Source organism: Rhamphochromis longiceps, linkage group LG13 (genome assembly GCF_057381845.1).
Source record: "Rhamphochromis longiceps isolate RC_006_pf linkage group LG13, R_longiceps_female_GT1.1, whole genome shotgun sequence".
Classification (NCBI taxonomy): domain Eukaryota; kingdom Metazoa; phylum Chordata; class Actinopteri; order Cichliformes; family Cichlidae; genus Rhamphochromis; species Rhamphochromis longiceps.
The window spans coordinates 1,134,682-1,154,091 of NC_140569.1; the positions used below are offsets into that span (position 1 = coordinate 1,134,682).

General features: G+C 41.9%; 1 protein-coding gene across 2 annotated transcripts; it reads right to left on the bottom strand.

Annotated features, from left to right (window-relative positions):
• Nucleotides 1–1,300: 1,300 nt before the first annotated feature.
• Nucleotides 1,301–19,072, bottom strand: exo1 (exonuclease 1). 2 transcript variants are annotated; one of them, XM_085427906.1, is made up of 14 exons: nucleotides 18,925–19,072; nucleotides 17,806–17,996; nucleotides 17,497–17,616; nucleotides 14,048–14,171; nucleotides 12,448–12,585; nucleotides 10,466–10,678; nucleotides 9,793–9,980; nucleotides 9,569–9,671; nucleotides 9,275–9,488; nucleotides 8,458–8,644; nucleotides 6,327–6,792; nucleotides 6,078–6,167; nucleotides 3,038–3,234; nucleotides 1,301–2,134 (listed from the first exon to the last, which is right to left on the bottom strand). In XM_085427906.1, the coding sequence occupies exons 2-14, from the start codon at nucleotides 17,964–17,966 to the stop codon at nucleotides 2,059–2,061; spliced, it is 2,277 nt and encodes a 758-aa protein (XP_085284032.1). In that variant the 5' UTR covers nucleotides 17,967–17,996; nucleotides 18,925–19,072; the 3' UTR covers nucleotides 1,301–2,058. The 2 variants fall into 2 exon arrangements, 1 of the variants encoding a protein (XP_085284032.1); XR_014914316.1 differs by lacking the exon at nucleotides 1,301–2,134 and having other exon boundaries at nucleotides 3,096–3,234; nucleotides 9,294–9,488.
• Nucleotides 19,073–19,410: the final 338 nt, after the last annotated feature.

Below are 19,410 nucleotides of genomic sequence, written 5' to 3' on the forward strand. Positions count from 1 at the left end.
CTGCACTGCAGCCTTGGGGCTATCACAGGCATGTCAGACTCAAGTCTCACAGAGCAGTGTTCTTTTGGTTGGAAGAGAAGAAGTCCTTTTAACTATAGTTTAACTTGATTTTCTGTAACAGATAATTCAATTTTTGTAACTGAATGAACATAAACCTGTTTCAACAGCAAAAGCTCAGTTTTCTGGTTGGCATACATCAGGGGTGTCCAACTCCAGGCCTCGAGGGCCGGTGTCCTGCAAGTTTTAGATATCAGTGATACCCGATTCAAATGATTAGTTCATTAGCAGGACTCTGGAGAACTTCATGACATGTTGAGGAGGTCATTTAGCCATTCAAATCAGCTGTGTTGGATCAAGGACACATCTAAAACCTGCAGGACACCGGCCCTCGAGGCCTGGAGTTGGACACCTGTGCAATAATGTCTTGAACTAATATACCAAGAAAAAATGTTCACCTTTTATAGTTGTAGCAATCAACTGCAGGTGCAAAGCAAACAATAAAGGAAACAGAATTAAGCTGTAACTTTAATCTCTGCAATGAGGACAATGGGCCTTCTGCAATAATGAGTCAGGCTGGTTAAGAGGCCACCGAAGCATGTGTGGTATCTGGATCTGCTCAGGCATTCTGCCCTGCAGCAACACCGTTGGAATGACTAATGTAATAAAATTCACTATGTGCCCATCGAATCTTCTTTGACAAACATGTAGTGTGTGGTAATCATTGCTGTGATTAGAGATAAAGTTCATGAGGAAGAATGTCAACCTGCTCTGCAGCTTTGTCCTCGTCATTAAAAGCATTCCAAGTGTCAGCGCACCACTTTTGTTTTTAAACAAATGGTACTGTTTTCCGCCTTAGATGATTATGTCTCTTCAAATAGGGGCCATTTAAAGGGTTTGCATATAATAATAAAAAAAAAAAAAAAAAAAAAAAATCCTAGTTACTAATAACATTTGTAATGAAGAGAAAACCTCAGTAGGCACATTAAAAATCACCTAAATGCATTTCTGGCTGTTTTAAAAGCCACATGTACTGGAGTGTTGCTTTACTGCAGTAAAGACATCATGCAGTATGCACCCGCAAGAGTCAGTGCTACACGCTGTGCAGTCTATGTTAATGGAAGAACACGCCAAAACGCTGTCAACAGCATAATCCAAGGATCTCTACAATAAAACTAAACATTTCAAAGTGCTGTGTGATACGATGACATGATTACATCTTACATATATACGGATTTAAACTCAAATGTGAAAAGATGGACAAACACAATGAAGTCATTTTGAGTGGAGTGCCAAGTTAATTTTTCAGTCCCGAGAGTTGATGCAAAGTGGCATATATGTTTTTATTGTACTGGAAGGGAAAAAAAAGTAAATCATACATAAACTGCTCTCACATACAGACAAATGAAAACCACCAGCAAAATCACCAACAATGGGCTTAGGCAGGGGCGTACAACTCCAGGCCTCGAGGGCCGTGCCCTGCAGGTTTTAGATCTCACCCTGGGTCAGCACACCTGAATAGTTCATTAGCAGGCCTCTGCAGAACTTCAGGACATGTTGAGGAGGTCATTTAGCCGTTTAAATCAGCTGGACACGTCTAAAACCTGCAGGACAGCGGCCCTCGAAGCCTGGAGTTGGACACCCCTGAGCTAGAGACATGGTTCAAGGGTTCCTCTATACAAAAAGACACACTTAAGACAAAGTTTGACCATTCACAGCTAATGTTACACTGCTAACCTGTGCAGTGTGAGTGTACCTGAGCAGCCAGCAGTTTTAATGCCACATTCCTCAGCTTGCGTGTTGTGATTTTCAGCACTTACAAAACTACGCTTGCCACAATTTTTAAAAGCATGTCACCTTAATATGTGACGTGCTTGTAGTGCTGAAGGCAGGTAAGAGTAAAGAAGGGGAGGCATGTCAGAAAACTCCAGACTACACAGAGGGAGACGCTTTCTTTATTTAAAACTCTACAGTAAATACAGGTACATACACGGTATGTTTAAAAGCCTCGCTCCGCCGAGCATTCAGCACCGAGTGAAACATGCAGTCGTGTGCTGACGTTCAGCTGGCCAGCACATTGTCTTTAACTGGAGACATGGGCTCTTTTTTCTGACAGCCAGTCATCTTCTGGGCTTCTCTGAAAACACAAGAGTAGAAGAGTTTACAGCTCTTCAATTAAATAATACTGTACTCATCACAGGCATACCATGTCTATGTTGCTGAGAAGCTATGAGCTACAAATGCTCCCAGTTTCCTTTTGACAGCATCTTTTAACAATGTGAACAATGTGACCTCAGAAATATTCTCTGAGTAACAACAGGAGGAAAAGCTGGAATAGTTACTGGTGCTGCTCGACACCTTAAAAACCTTGGATGGCTTTGAAGCGACTGAATCATTTCTGACAAACTGTTCGTTAATTAACTTTTGATTTGACAGAACAAGATAAACCTGGTAACAATGGAGGTAGATAACATGCTCGAAGTGTACTGAAAGCAGTGTTTGGTTAAAAGGAGCCTACAGTTTTCTTTGAGTAGTCAGTAAGGCCAGAAAAGGTCTACAAAGACAAAAAGCGTCTGTTTGGATTTCATTTGTAACACTAACCACACTTGTTGGCTGTTTCTGGCTCACTGCAGCAGTGGTTCAACTCCAGTTCACACTTTTACCTGACTTACATTTTTTTATTTGATTTATTTGTTTTATTCTATTTATGGCATGTTGCTCTTATTCCATTGCGTTTCCTCATTTTTGCTGCTGTAACTTGTCACTGTCCACTTTCTGCTGTCCCACGTGTGGGTCTAATTAAAGTGTATCTCACATCATGGCTCCTGTGCTGATTTCAGGCTTTGAGTTAATAAGCACCGCTCAGTACAAAAGATAAAATAACAATTGTATATATTGAATCTTTAAAGCTAACGTGGATTTTCTGGAAGGTCAGTACTACCAGCTTGTGTTTTACATGCTTAAACTCAGAACCATTGATGGCCGTGGTGATGGACTATGATTGTTGTGACTTCGACACTGAAGTATTTCTCCTAATTACTTTTTAAAGCTGAAGTTCCTCCAGAGGCTGCTGATGGTGGCCTGGACACCAGGGTTGTTTTCATTATTCACTGAGGGGAATTTCTTGCCCAGATTCAAAGACCTTTTCCTCAGTCCGCTGACCCTCGCTGGACCCAGTGTTTGCACTCTTGCCGTTTGACTCTGGCTGCTGGTCTTTGGTTTTGGCAGACCTGAAACCTGGAAAGAGAGACCATGTGCATGAAGAGACAGAAAACAAAGGTGAAGAGGTAGGGGCTTCTTTTTGGTTTAAAACATGGCGTCCTAATATGTAAGGAAACTGCAGTTACACATGTCATGGCAACACTGCCTTTGTTTCCCCATCTGTGAGATTCATGCTGTCCATGTTTTCACAGACAATATGAAAGACTGATGACAACAAGAATAGCGTTGGAGCAAACCAGTCATTGGACTGCAACATAGTTCAGAGCCATTTCAGGTGACAACACCTGGTGACTGACATAATGAATCAGTCAATGTCGAGCTCAGAGCGGAGAGGATTATTCTGCACAGTTCAGGTTTTCATGCACACTGAAATCCCAGTTAGAGTTTTGAGCATTTTTACAGTCATTCTTTCATTATGTAAGAGCAAAGACCGTGGTAATGTCTTGGATCAATACGATTTAGAAATAGTAACGAGTAGAATAAAATCTATAAACTGTGCGTGTGGGCATGGATGCAGCTGTCAGACCGGCAGGCAGTCCAGAAACATTTACTGTACACCACCTTATCAACCACTGTTGAAAGTCACGTGGTCTGTCAATCTCTATTATGGTTTCATCTGACTGCAGCAGTTTCCTTCAAGCCTTCTCTGAATCGTTTAGATATTCACTGTGTGCCAACAACTGTGTTGTGGTCCCAGTTCCCTTCAGGTTAACAAGCTCCTTAACAACATTGTAGTCTAGGTTTTGATTGGCCCATCACCGTTCTCATGATCATCTTCAGCCTGTGAGGAAAGACCTTCCACACTGAGGGCCACTAATGGTGAGATTGTTTCTGTGGACAGTTGTGCTGTATATACATGCCACAAGCTGAGATCATGCAATGTGTGTGAGCCAGACTTCCTGCTGGGTTGTAATCAAGCGCTTATGTCACTCAATGATATGCAACTTATTTCCCCTTCTGTAACTGACCAGTCAAAAGCTCCAGGTGTTACAGAAGAATGCAAACCAAATGGAAGACCAATTCCTCGGTCCAAATAAATAATGTAGGTATTAATACAAAATAAAACCTAGAAGAAAAATCGATACCTTATCACTTTTTTGTTGTTGCATGTAGGGCTGGGCCATATCACACCTTTTATGGTAATACCGCCTTTGTTTTCATACGCACATGGCAGAAAAAGCATGGCGGAGAATGAGAAGAGCGAAAGCGGATCGTTGAGTGAAACCATGAACCTGAACTGGTTTGTAAAAATGCTGCAGCTTCAGTGGTGTGGAACTGGTTTAGCTTTCGTCCGTCAGATACACAACAAAGCACTATTTTTGGTAGCGCATGCTAGCGGGCCGTCGTTATTACCGTGTTGTTTGGAAAATACGGCGCACTTAAAATCAATCCTTTGATTTTTCTGACAGTCGACAGAGCCCCTTATAATCCCGTGCGCCTTATGTATGAACTCTGGTTGTGTTTACTGACCTCGAAACGATTTTATGTGCACGGCGCTCGAAAATCTGTCAGATGTTTCAGCACGACTTTGCTGAGCTACGAAGCCGCACCGCTTGATGGATTGTCGGAGCGTTACGGCTATCGTAGGCGGAGCCTCGCGGAGTGATACGTACTGTGCTTCAACATAATATTACCGTACTGTGTGTGTATAAGCTCTTTAAGTTTTGTGGATGTTATACATGGTTATGCTGAGGATGTGTCGGCCAGTTTCCACTGGAAACGCCTTTTGGTTAAACTGTCAGCGAGGAATTTGCACTGTTACGTTTTTATATAACTTTAATGCAGATAAAAAACAGCTGCTTGTTTCAGTGAAAATACATTGATGTTTTTTGCACTAATAAAGTTGTGGAGTTGTAAACTATTTTGTCTCGTGCCAATTATATCCTCAGTTATATCGTTATCGCAAATTTTCAAATGTATATGGTGATAAATATTTTTGGTCATATTGCCCTGCTCTAGTTGCATGGATTCATTTGAATTCTCGGGGAATCCCACAAACAGATGAACAAAAAATGAAACCGTGCTGCCCCTCACCCTCCTAGTAGATGTAAGTATGGTACGAATTTCAAAATCCTACGTCGCCCCGGTCTCAATGCAGTCACGTTTTCAGAAAACCTCTGATTTTGACCTGAGGTCACGGTCACTGGGATTCAAACTCGATCCGAGATTTTTCGCAGATGCACCTTTGGTATGAAAGTCCGACATTAGGTTCTTGTCGAGTTGTTGCATTCACAAGATTGTCAGAAAAAATGGATTTGTCTGTGACCTTTGGGCTGTTGCATCTTTGGTATAACTGTGTCTTATTGCTACGGGACAAGCTGTATGGGACAATGCAAAGCACGCACATTGCATTGTGCAGATGAACCGTCAACTGTGCAAGAATGGCACAGTTTCAGATTATACAGATTTGTGGTGGTAACTTCCTTTGTGGAAACATGAGGCAGTTTAGTGTAGTACTCTGTGTTTGACTTTAAATAGCCAAAAACCTCTCCACAAATCCTTCAGACGTGTGTGTTTAACAGTCTTCTCAGCAGTTAGCTTTGGGCTGTCTTATTTCGTAAGACATTTGTTTCATCTTCTCTTGTATCTCACACACTCCTAATGTACTGGTGTGTATGGCTGACTCTCATTGTTATTGGCCTTTTGTGCCATCTGTGAAAACATTCACCGACTTCAATCAACACTTTGTTGTCACCAACAAACAACAATTTAAACATTTTATCGCCCAGTTTATAACAAACGTGCCAATCGACACATAAGAAAAACCCTGTGTTGGACGGTGTTGAACAAACTAAGAGTGCATTCAGCTGTGATTAAACACAAAGCCTGCACAACGCTGGATTCTGGTTCAAACTCACCTTAGTTCTCGGCATGCCAGGTTTCACCTCTGCTTCTGCTGAGTGTGTGGGACTGTGCTCTATCTCTGAATCTTTGCTTGAATTACTTTCCTAAGGAAGCAGACAAAGTCAGACACAGAAAAACAAAGTTGTGAAACCAGAAAAAACCTTTCTATGCAACTACTCAACAGAAATGAAACTGTGATGACGCTGACCCAACCACAAGGGACAAACAGCATTTGTAAAACGGGGAGATTTACACCAACTTACCGAAGCAGCATCCTCCTGGTAGGAGGAGGAGAAGCTGTAGGTGGGGGCTTCCTCTTTATGGTAGGAAGTGAGGTAGGGCTGTGACTGGGAGAAATAAGCGCTGTCCTGGGAGGGAGGGGAGTCTGAGAGCTCATCCTTCTCTGATTTTCTGTCCTGGGAGAAGGGCTCTGGTAGAACCGAATCTCCAGAGGGTCTGGTGACCTTTGGTGGAGATGAACAGCTTTCCTTTTTATACTGGAACTGCTGCAGCGCAGACAAGCTTGAGGTGGACAATGGCGTGCTAGATTGTTCAGTTGACGGGCCGTCTGACCAGCGAAATAGGCTGAGGCCACGACTGGCTGAACTGGTGGTACTGGGTGATGGAGATGGCTTGGTGGTTTCCAGAGACGGGCCATCTGAACTCTCAGCGTCACAGTTCTGAATGCTGGGTGAGGACTTCTGAGTGGCTGTGGAACTGCTGAAGAATCTACACGTGGGAAGACGTCAGGTTTAAATAACTGCACATTAAAAGTGAGGGGGATGGTGAACAAATATTATTGGAGCATTTTTTGGTTGAGTTACAGTGCTTGGTTTAAAGCAATATTTAAAAGCTTTAGGACAGGGTGCCAATTTCATTTGTCTCAAATTTCAAAAGGACCAAAATGACTCAAACATTATTAAGTATCACCTTCATCACACTGAATGTGTCAAGCACATATTTTATTCAGTTCATAGTTTATTTCTGAGCTTCAGAATAGATTTTCTTTCCACTAATTTGAGGCATTAATCAGAAGCAAGAGCTGCAGCATCATATTATTATCCTACTTCCTTTTTGCTGTCTTGAATAATAACATGTTCTGATGAATTTTAGTATCTCACAGAACTTTCAGCCTACCCTGATATGAACCAAGTCTCTACCTTACCGATTCTGTCACTGACAAAGAGAGGAATTATTTTCCACACATCTGTGTTCAATAAGGGTCCAATGTTGTGCTTCTACCTTCATTTATCTACAACTAAAATCCATGTCAGCCGAGTCCCTCTACTGGCCTGTGTGATTAAACTCACAGCCTACATCTCACTTGTGCAAAAGTCTAATAATATCCTATTTTGTAACTGAAAAGAAACACACTGCTGACATAGCATTATCACATTTGGTTATGACTTCATAACCTGTTAGGATGAAGATCTGCAGAGGCACAAGTGTTATCAGCAGTGCTGCCCTGGTGTTGTGTCAAAGAGTCAAGACCAACTCTTAATACAACAGAATATACATTGCAATCAATACACACGTGTGTGTGTATATATAGCATTTCTAGCTGGACTTCAGGAGGCCCCTGCCAGGACCAAGCATCAGTGTCTTAATGCCTCCATGACCTGACCAAAGAGCTGTGTGGTGTGTGCTGGGCAGCAGGAAGCAGCTGGAAAACTACGTGTACTAAGAATTAGGGGTGGGGGAAAAAATCGATACTGTGTAGTATCGTGATATTTTGTTTGCTAATAATGTATCGATGCAGGGACAGCAGAAATCGATATTTTGTTACAAAAAAGGTTTTGCTCTGACTTCAGAGCATGTTGATCCTTTTTCTGAGCAAGAATCCTGACGCTGTCCAAATGTGTTTAACTGTTTTTTATGGCAGCAATAAACAAGACAGTTTACTGATTTTAATTTAAGACATGTTTTATTTTAATTAAGTTTAAAACTTTTATTTAATGCAAAATTATATTTTGTTTTAATTTACTTTCAAATTCTTCAGTTGCTGCAGGGGCTGCATGGTTTTCATATTGCATAGTTCAGAATAGCTGTAATTGTACCAGATGGTTTCAGTTAAGTTGGACTAGACTGTAATACAAACCGTTCAGTTTGTCAACAATAAAACTGAAATGAGAGAAAGACTGAGTGTGAGACTTTGATATTAGATAAAATGAATATTGATAAAGTTTACCTTTATGGACAGAATCTGAATATCGCAAAATATTTTAAAAATTGCAATAATATCGTATCGTGCGTTAAGTATTGTGATAATATCGTATCGTGGGATGTATGGTGATTCCCACCTCTACTAAAAATGTTGGACAACACTGCAAATAAACATTGTTCAGTCTGTGCATAGAGTCCTTTCAGTTAGTGTCAGAATCGGGCTAGTGTTACCTGCTGCGTGTGACCTGACCATCCTCCTCAGCTTCCTGGTTCCTCCTCTGCAGGACAGTGGCAAATATGTTGCGTGACCGGGGCAGGCTTGTGACTGTGGGCTTGTCTGCTGGCTGGTCTGACCTGGAGCGCTTTGGGCTGGATGAAGAGTACTCCTGCAGCACATCCTGGTCCGATATACTTGAGTCTACAAGAGAGTACAGATAACAAAATAAAATTTAAAAAAAACAAAAAAACAAATAAAATCTTGTGAAGCTGCAACCATTAAATGATGACCCATTGTTTAATTTCCTCTTTTGTATGTTTTTGTCCTTCTCTGAATCTAAATTTCAAGAAGTCACAACTACTCTGAGTTCAACATGCACCGGCTGCTAATTTTCCTGATTTGCATTTTTCTTGTTAAGCCGTACATCTAGCTTCCCACCTCTCTGAAAGCCATTGTTAATTCTACCTCTATCTAGAAAGGGCGGATAATATTTTATCTAGGTCTGTGTACTAGTTTCCTAGTGGATGTTGAAATCTGCCAAACTAAACCAACTTCAGGCTTCGTGTCAACAAAACTGTCCAAACAAATGAATTACCTGCAAAATAAATGTACAACATTAACATGGATATCAGCAAAGCTGCACGGTTTAATGTAGCTCAATAGTGTAATGTTTAGTATTTCTACATGAAAATATCTTCGTGCTAATTGTTTCAGCTATGCTTCACATACTGAAACACGGTAAATAAACAGAGGCATGAAACGTAGATACAGAACAGATTTGTACTTCGTTACATTCCACTACACAACATAAGCACAGCAGGACGATCTCACCCTCTCCGGGCCTCTTCACCTGCAGCTCTCTGCAGGGTATCCTCAGGCCATCCAGGTTGATGACTCTCTTCTTCCCCCTGGTGGAGGGAGGCCTGTCTGGAGAGGTTGGGGGCCGGGCAGGTGCCGCGGTGGCTGGCGTAAAGCCTCTGCTCCATATACTCGGCCCTGTGGAGGCCGGTGAGTAGTTCCAGCTGTGACTGCGGCTTTTGCATTGCTGAAATGAGGTTTGGAAAGTTGTTCTATATTAAAAATAACACTTTATTTTAACACCTTTGACTGACCATGATCCAGTACCTGTGGAATAGGTTTGTCTGGGCTGAAGTCATCGATCCTCTCCATGCTGTTGATGTCAAGGTTTCCCAAGGACATTTGCAAGCCCTTATCATCCCCTAAATGACTGAATTTAACATCAAGGACAAAATACTGGACAGGCCAAGGCAGGCAACTTACTCAAGTCACCTCGCTAAATCAAACACGAGTGGAGATAGGAGCAGATGTGCTACAGGACACGAGGATACAGTCCAGCATAGCTCAGCGTGGCTGGGTCAATGTGCTCTGGGTATGGGTTGAGGGGCACGACCTTCCTCCTGACGGGATCAAAAACCAGCTGATAGAGAAAGGTGTTATTGGCTCTGACAAATCCCTCGATGTACTGCTCGGGAACGACGAGACTCATCTTCAGGTACTGGCCCATCTTTCTGATTACCTGACAGGAAGATGAGCAGTCGATCAGACGTGATCAAAATAACTGTCATTGTCACTAATTAAGAGCGTGTATAGAATAACAACTACGGCATCTTAGGGGTGGGGTGGACAGGGTTCATTTCATTTTCAATTCAATTTTGTTTATATATTTTATTTCTAACTCGCAAGAGTCAGAAAAATTGCCTCGAGGCACTTTATAGTATAAGCTAAAGACGAAAAATGAAACCCCGGCAATCACACAACCTCCTTAAAGAGGCAAGCACTTAGCAGGAAGCAAAGACGTCCTTCTAACAGGAAGAAAGCTCTGCTCTCCGGCAGCCATGTGCGCCACAGCTACTTAGCTGTGAGGGACAAGAAAAGACAGCCGACATTTAACACGTGATTTTCTTATAAGTAGGATTATTGTATATACTGCAAATGACCAAGCAGACACCATGATCAATAAAATATCTAAATTGATGACTTCGTGGTTTTGGCCTGTCCTACCCTCAGTATATCAGGGTCTTTGGCAAGCTGCAGCAGCTTGCAGGCTTTGCCCAGACCAATGCCATGCAGAGAGGCAAGATAGTCACAGCCAGAGAGGATGCACATGTAGCGGAACTTTTCCTCAGTGAAAACATTCCCCAAGGATCGGCAGCGGCCGAGGTTGCTTTGGTCTATCTCCAGGCCATTGCCCTGCTTGTCCATCTTTAGAATAACCTGTGAATGAAAAGAAAAAAAAGAGACAGATTCATCTTTAACACAGTGCTGTTTGCTCCTGCTAATTAGAGATTACACTAGGTTTAAAATAAATTCATTCTTCACTGACATACAGCGGGGAAAATAAGTATTTGACACATCAGCATTGTTATCAGTAAGGGGATTTCCAAGTGGACTATTGACACAACATTTCCACCAGATGTTGCCATCAAGCCAAATATTGAAGTCATACAATCAAATCAGAACATATAAGTATACAAGTTAAACCATAATAAATAAAGTGAAATGACACAGGGAATAAGTATTGAACACACTTTATTCAATACTTTGTAGAAAAGCCTTTGTTGGTGATTACAGCTTCTAGACGCCTCTTGTATGGATAGACCAGTCGTCTGCATTGCTCAGGAGTGATTCTGGCCCATTCTTCCACACAAACGGTCTTTAAATCTTGAAGGTTCCTTGGGCCTCTTTTATGAACTTTAATCTTCAGTTCTCTCCATAGATTTTCTATGGGATTTAGGTCAGGTGATTGACTGGGCCATTCAAGCAACTTGATTTTCTTTCTTTGAAACCACTTCATTGTTTCCTTGGCCTTGTGTTTGGGATCATTGTCTTGCTGAAATGTCCACCCTCTTTTCATTTTTAGCTTCCTGGTAGATGGCAGCAGATTTTTATCCAGAATGTCCCGGTACATCTCTCCATTCATCCTGCCTTCAATAATATGAAGTCTGCCAGTACCCCTTGCTGAAAAGCAGCCCCAAACCATGATGCTTCCACCCCCAAACTTGACTGTTGGTATGGTGTTCTTGGGGTGGTGAGCAGTGCCATTTCTTCTCCAAACATGGTGTGTAGAATGACTGCCAAAAAGTTCAATTTTGCTTTCATCTGACCATACTATAGTCGTCCAATAATCCACAGGCTTCTCCAAATGCTGTTGCGCAAATTTTAACCGAGCCTTGACATGCTTTTTGTTCAGCAATGGAGTCTTGCGTGGTGAGCGTGCATGGATGCCATGGCGGTTCAGTGCATTGCTTATAGTTTTCTTTGAAACAACAGTACCTGCTGATGCAAGGTCTTCCTGAAGTTCTGTCCGAGTGGTTCTTGGCTCTTGGAGAACCCTCCTGATTATTCTTTGGACTCCTCGGACAGGGATCTTGCGTGGAGCACCTGATCGTGGCAGGTTTATGGTGAACTGATGCACTTTCCATTTCCGGATAATGGCCCCCACAGTGCTCACAGGAACATTCAGCATTCTGGAAATGCACCTATAACCATTCCCATCAAAATGCTTTTCAACGATAAGATTACGAAGATCTTGAGAGAGTTCTTTGCTTTTACCCATCATGAAGTCTTTCCTGTGTGCCTTCTGGGTAATGAGGAGCCTTTATAGGCCATCAATTAGGACTAAAGCAGCTGATATCAATTAGTACTGATAGGGGACAGGATTTCTCTATCAATACTGACAGATTTCAGGTGATCTCCTGGCTTTCTATGTCATTTTGCCCCTTGTTATCTCCATGTATTCAATACTTATTCCCTGTGTCATTTCACTTTATTTATTGTGGTTTAACTTGTATACTTATATGTTCTGATTTGTTTGTATGACGTCAATATTTGGCTTGATGGCAACATCTGGTGGAAATGTTGTGTCAATGGTCCACTTGGAAATCCCCTTACTGATAAAAATGCTGATGTGTCAAATACTTATTTTCCCCGCTGTATGGTGTTGCATGCATGCAGCTGGAAATGCACCTCCTGAGTTTAGATACCTTTTTGCACCCAAATGCCAGCAAGTCAGAGTCCTCTGTGATGACCGCCTGGGCCAAACCAGATTTACTGAGGTAAGCCAGCTGAGCATCAGCTTCATACGGAGCCACAACACAGTCCACGCCTCTCGCCCTTGCAGCCTGGTCCAAGAACACACCAAAACAAGCCTTTCTTCACCTTTACATGACAATTTTTGTAAACGCATTTTAGTATTTTCTGCACATACAAACAGTTTTAGACCACTAAGGTTTTTTTGGAGTGTTTATGCATAAACAAGCAAAGATGGAGACTTTTTGTGAGAGGATGACTCGGTCACTTTGTGATTGACTCGGTCACTTTGTGATACCTAACTTTCTCCACAGAAAGTATAGATTTTATTGCTAATTAAGCAACAAACCATTCATTTCCCATTTACAGAAGCACGTGCAGTACATAAGATAAGAACTTTATTTATCCCGAGGGAAATTCTTTTGTCATGCACATGCTCAGTGCAGCAAGAGAAACACAGGAATAAAGGCATACAACAACATACAATAAGAATTGTAGGATACAGCAGGATAGAGCAAATATGATATCAAAATAACGCAAAGTAACAATGTAACTATATCAGGTAAAAAATAAGTAGTAGGGTTGTTTGATATAACGATATATCGGATGATGACATGAAAACATCTATCGTTTGTTTCATGGTGTTTTTATGTTTTCATGGTTATATTCATTTCTTAAAGTTCTGTCGTTCTCTTATAGTTAAAATAACCGCACTGCGGACAGACAAGATTTTAGCTTTGTCGTTAGCAACAACGACAGTAACCCCAGCCTGGGGCTTCGCCGTCTGCTTGTTTTTTTCCCCCCCCACATAAACCTTTCACAATAAAGCTGAAGATCCTGTTGAGGTTTTTCAAAATAAACTGAAGTGATAACAAATAGAAGGACCAGTCAAAACACATCGAGGACCTTATTCCTAAACGAGGGGCTACCTCATGGACGTGGTTTGGTTATGAGAAGTCTGACACGGACCAGAAAACTGCACTATGCAGATTAAGGCACAAACTGGTCCCCACCGCAGACTCAAGCACAACAACCTCTTCTACCACCTACGCAAGTATCACGTGACGGAGGACGGCGAGAGTTTACAGATGAGAAGCAAAAAGAGCTACACGACGCCCAGCTGAAAACACTTCACACAAGCCAAGTTCCCCGAGATTCACAGAATTTCACAGAAAATGTGAATTTGTTGCGATATATATTTGTTATAATGATATTGTTGTCAGGACGATAAATATCTTATATCAAGATTTAAAATCTTGGTCATATCGCACAGCCCTAGTAAGTAGAAACACCAGAAATAGATAAGAGGCACAAGAAAGAAAGAGGAAAGAAGCTTAAAATGCAGAGAGCATGGGCTCAAATGCTAATCCAGACAAAGACGGCGTCAAGTGAAAATGCATTTGTGTGAATGTGGGTTTAAGATTAAAAGCATGCATCAAACACCCCCGCTGTCACAGAACAAGTTAACACGATAGGTGACAGTGATTACCAGAAGCACTTCATACGTCGCGTGTGAGCGCTCATAGGTCGATCGAATAAGAAGAAGAACCCCACCTTAATCAGGTTATGAGCCATAGCCGGGGTGATGTTAACACAGCGGTTAAAACACTCTCTGGCCTCGGACAGTTTGCCCTCACGTAGCAGCTGTCTCCCTTTTTGTAGGTTGGTTTCTCTGCGTCTGAAAAGTACAGAAGTGAAATCAAACTGAGGGCATACAACGTGAGGTGGAAGGAAGTGACAGTCATGATTTGAAACCATACGATACGATGCTGTGGTGTCACTGTTAGCAGGAAAGAAAAAATTAGGACAGTCACAGGTACAGCTCAGCTCCCTCGTCAAGGATGTGGTTTTGGACATCTTTTGCTTCATGAAGTTAAAGTATTTGTTTGTGATGGGGATGTGTGCTCATTGCTCGGGAACCTTCACAGAAACTCTGAAAGTCTCCGTGTGGTCAACAAACACATTATTCCCATATCATGATCTAAACCAGGGGTCCCCAATCCCAGTCCACGAGGGCCGGTGTCCCTGCAGGTTTTAGATCTCACCCTGGGTCAACACACCTGAATCACATGATTAGTTCATTACCAGGCGTCTGGAGAACTTCAGGACATGTTGAGGAGGTAATTTAGCCATTTAAATCAGCTGTGATGGATCAAGGACACATCTAAAACCTGCAGGGACACCGGCCCTCGTGGACTGGGATTGGGGACCCCTGATCGAAACCAATCACAAACAGTCAAGGGTGGAGTACGTTTGAAAGTGCAGGCGGATAGAGAGAGGTGAGCAGCCTAGGCCCAGAGGCGGATGTAGCTGTGGGGAAGGAGAAAAGATGAAAAGAACACTCGATAACCTTTTCATTAAGGCCTGATCCGTCTGAAATTCATGACACGGAGCCATCGACCTCTCAGCTTATGTCCAACACTGGTCCAGAGACTGCATCAGATAATGAGCCACATATGATGGACTGCGCCCACTGAGAGTAAAAGGGGGTAGTGTATACATTTGGAAGAGAGCGGCTTGTCCACTTTCCCCGGCTAAGATACAGTAAAGCTGACAACATGATGCACTGCATTTCCTGTGGTGAGTGTGGAGAGACCATGGCTGACAATACTGCATTTGTGACTGGTGCTAATAAGTTTCCAATTGAAACGCTGAAAAAGCACAGTGTATCCAGAAAACACATATGCTGCAATAAATGCACTGCCCAGTGTCCCCGCTCCCCACGGCCTTTCAGCAGCAAACAGGCCGTCAGGAGGCCGACATGATGATTACGGTTAACATTACCTACGATGTTTCCAAAGAAGATGTTCTGTTCACCAACTTCAAGTCTGAAATAATTCTTCACAAGAAAAATGGCTTGAACGTAAACCCACGTACAGTAATGATGTCGCGTGCGCCATGTTTATGGTGTCATTGCTGACACACTGGGAAAAAAGAAAGAAGAAGAAGAAAAAAGGGGGCAAAATTACAGGAGTTGGCCATCTGAGGGGCACGTGACTGCAATGGAGGAGAGTCCATAGATATCGAGCTGCTCAGGTACTGAGATGTTTGAAAACTGTGGGACACTTTGAGGTCCTTCCAATTTAGATTTAATTTTTATTTCATATATCTTGAGATGTTTAAGTTTACATTTCAACTCAGTGAAGCACTTCCAGCACAAGTAAAACTGCGGTGTTAAGCAACGCAGTTGAAAATTTTGTATAAACCCAAAGAAAAAATAAACCACAAAAAAAAAAAAAAAAAAAACCAGGCGCACCAGTGCAACCGTGGCAAAAAGTTAGCCAACATGACGACTAAAGGCCGAGTTTTAGGAAAGAACCACGGTGTTGTGCCCACAGCTTTGAGCCACTCACTCAAACTGTCAGTCACGCAGTACTCCTTTCTAAATAATCATTCCTAGAAGCAATTATCACAAACGCATCAGGCATGCTTTTTTAGTGCAATTTGCTATAAATACCACACTACAACTAGGGCTGCCACGATTTGTCGACTATCAAAATCGTCGACGACTGATTTAATAGTCGACGCGTCGTTTGAAGCTTTGTAAGATCCTGAAAGACGCAGGAATAAGTAGCAGGATTTAAGAGTGTAATAACGGACTGAAACAGAAGATGGCAGCACTGCATGTACAAGGATGCCAGCTGCCGTTAAACCCCGAAGAAGAAGAAGAAGCAGCTGTGTCCCAGAATTCATAGCGCGGCCCAGCTCAGTTTCCAACAATGGCGGCAGCTAGTTAGTTTTAATGTTACTCTTATTATTCTTTCTGGGTCACAAAATAAACGTTTAACATATTTTCAGGCGAGAATGTAGCTGTGTAAACCTCAAATATCTGCTCAGTTTATCAAGACACCACATATTTTCAAAAGCGCTCCGACGTTTTCGGAGACGTCTGTTACCCACTAGCTCGATAGCTAGCCGGGGGCTAGGTCACTAGCGCGGTGAGAACACCGGACTCCCGGCAAATTGTTTTCAAACCCACCGCCGTCTTTCGCTACTCAGGTTAAATATATATGAGTCACTTAGATAAATTAAAAATGTTATTGTTTGGCTTTTTTTTTTTTTTTAGTATTTTATTTGTTCCTGAGTAAATCGGTTTGTCTGAGATTAAAGTTATAGTTTTTACACAGCTGAATAAACGTCAAGCAGACAGCTGATTATCAGAAGTGTGAGATGCTCGAGAATTTACTCCGGTGTCCTGTTATATTTTAGAAAGCAAGGAGTTTATTAAACTTCACCGAAACAATCTGCAAATTTCATTAAAATTGAATAAACTATCATCTTGTCTTTATTTTTAGTTAGCACCTTAAAAGCTTAAAGCTGTAAGCTAATGATAGTTATATAAGAGCAGATGCTGCTGGTGCAATAAGCTGTAGTTTTACGTCCAGTGGATGATGATCTGATTAGTCGACTAATCGCATAAATAATCGGTGACTAGTCGACTATCAAAATAATCGTTTGTGGCAGCCCTAACTACAACCCAAAAATCAGGTTTGCATGATAAATTTTGAACACATCCTTCCGTAAGAGAAACTCCTACATATGACTTAAGATCAGACGCAAAAATATCTCATGCAGTCACAAAACTGACGCTCTTTCGAGTGTCTTAAACATGAAAACATCATTTTGTGTTGCTCTCAGTAAGACTGCTCCTATGTGTTCTTTCTTCTTTAAAAGCCCAGCCTTTGTAATGAATCAGAATCAGAATACTTTATTGATCCCTGGGGGAAATTATTTTTTGTTACAGTGCTCCATTTTAAACCAACATTAAGACAAGACAGACAATACACTAACTAAGAATAGTACAATATATACATATATATACATACATACATACATAAGTCACTCAGAAGTGTACTGTATTGGTTTCTTTCTTTCTATCTGGATGCATCGCAAATTCCTCAGAAACTATCAGGATCCCAAGAGCTGTGATTGTTCTCACTTTAGGTTAAACTTGTTCAAATGTATATGTTTACAGCGAGAAGCAAACAAAAGTAAATACTCACTCTCTGCGAGCCTTTTCCACCTCCTGTTTTGAAGGCAGATTGCGTCCATCAAACACCAGTATGGGCTTAACACTGAAGGTCAAGAGCATGTCCACAAATTTCATGCAGTACCACACATACCTGGATGGGGCAAATTCAACACCACTGTCAGTTCTAGACTTTAGGCCATTCCTAATCAGAAAACAGCCTCATTCAGAACACCTTTAGTTCACTTTGGTTTTATTTGCATTGTGCCAAATCATAACAACAGATAAAGACCCTACAACAACAGGGTCGTTTTAATTGATTGAAAATAACACAACTGCTTACTGGTCAGTCGGTTCTCCTTTAGCAAGTTTCTCAGCACACGAGAAAGCTCCTTTATGCAGCCAACAGTAGGTGTCCACAGCTACCGTCTGGCCTTTGTATTTTTTCACATTGACGGGCTCTGCTGCATCTTTGATGAACTGCAGCAGTCCAGAGATTCCCATTTTGAGCCAGTGATCGGTGTCACGCCGATTCTGAACATGAGAAATCATCATCAGTAAGGGATAAAGAACACCTTCAGAGAGGGTGCATCTAACGTGGACACCTTCAACTAAAATGGACTTTGTGGACTAAATACAGGTTTAACAGCACTATGTCACAAATGGAGGTTTCTTCTGATGCATCAATTCCAAAATCCTGGGCCGATACGGATTTGCTTGTTGATAATTCTGTTTGCTTTCTTTACAGCGCTCCATTTTTCCATGACATTTTGACAGTGTAAGACTGACGGGACACTACAGATTAAAAAATAAAAAATAAAACAAAATCAGCCATCTGTCAGTGTCAGTCAACAGGCCCACTGGATTCTACCCATACTCAGCAGATATATCAATGCAACCAAAAATATCCTCCAAACCTACAGTGACTAATATTTTGCTACCTTCTATTTCACTTAAGAATTGTTTGAAGGCTTCAGATTTACTTTCCTTTTGCTAATGTTAAAGCCACATGCACAGTAAACCGGATTTAGATCTAAATGCCACACGTTGTTTTATTTTTTTAAACTAGCTTTAGCTATAAAGTTGTCACACTTGTATCGTGTAAATATAAACGTATGCAGTGGTAAACAGCGTTCAGCGGCGTTAACACATTCCTATATTTACCTATCAGTTCATTCATGAGCACGTGTGAATTATTCATGTTTGTCTGATAATTTGCACGTGAGCTGCTCGATTCCCGCTCCGTAACAATAACAACGATAAGTCAGCGCAGACGTTTCTGCTTTGAATGCGCTCAACAGATGAAAATCACACTGGAAACGCCTTGTTATCGTATGTCGTTTAAAAGGTAGCTGGTCAGTTTCTTGGCTCTACAACTGATGTCAGTGTACATTTCTCCTCAGACGAGAACACGCAAAAGCAGTTTAACGTAATTCGACTAAAGGTTAAAAGTTAAACTTACCTTTTTCTCGAAATTAGCGACACCAACAGAGCCCTCGACGACAGAAAACTAGAGGGAGTTTGGTTTTAGCGCCAAAAGAAGTATTTCAGTAGGAGATGTTGCTATTGGCTAGAGTCACTAAGAGGCAGGGAACGTAATAGAAAAGGGAGTGTGCTTCAAAACATCACCGGCGTGACGCTACGTCGTGTCCATAGGGCTGCTGTAACGACCCGTATCTCGTTGATGTGGGTGCAACTCAAATCTTCCACATTAGTCGCGGCTGTGGGAACACCACCAGAGATTCGACGACATGCCATTGGCTCCATGTTTCTGTCCCGTTACACTGTTTACCCGCCTCTTTGCGAAACGAAGTACGCCGGTACAGAGTGCTAACCTCCTGTAATACTGCAGTTCCTCCAAAGGGCCACTAGAGGCTGGATCCAAAAGTCCAACTGTAGAAAACAGTCATTGGCAAAAGCGAAGAAGACATGTTCAAATGCATCTGTG

Excerpts from the sequence above, each read along its gene's own strand:
- exo1 (XM_085427906.1), bottom strand. The coding sequence starts at position 17,966 with ATGGGAATCTCTGGACTGCTGCAGTTCATCAAAGATGCAGCAGAGCCC. Across the intron at positions 9,672-9,792 it reads ACGCTGAGCTATGCTGGACT|TCATTTAGGGGATGATAAGG; the intron begins GTATCCTCGTGT and ends TGTTAAATTCAG. Across the intron at positions 2,135-3,037 it reads AGGAACTTCAGCTTTAAAAA|AGAAGCCCAGAAGATGACTG; the intron begins GTAATTAGGAGA and ends TTGTGTTTTCAG.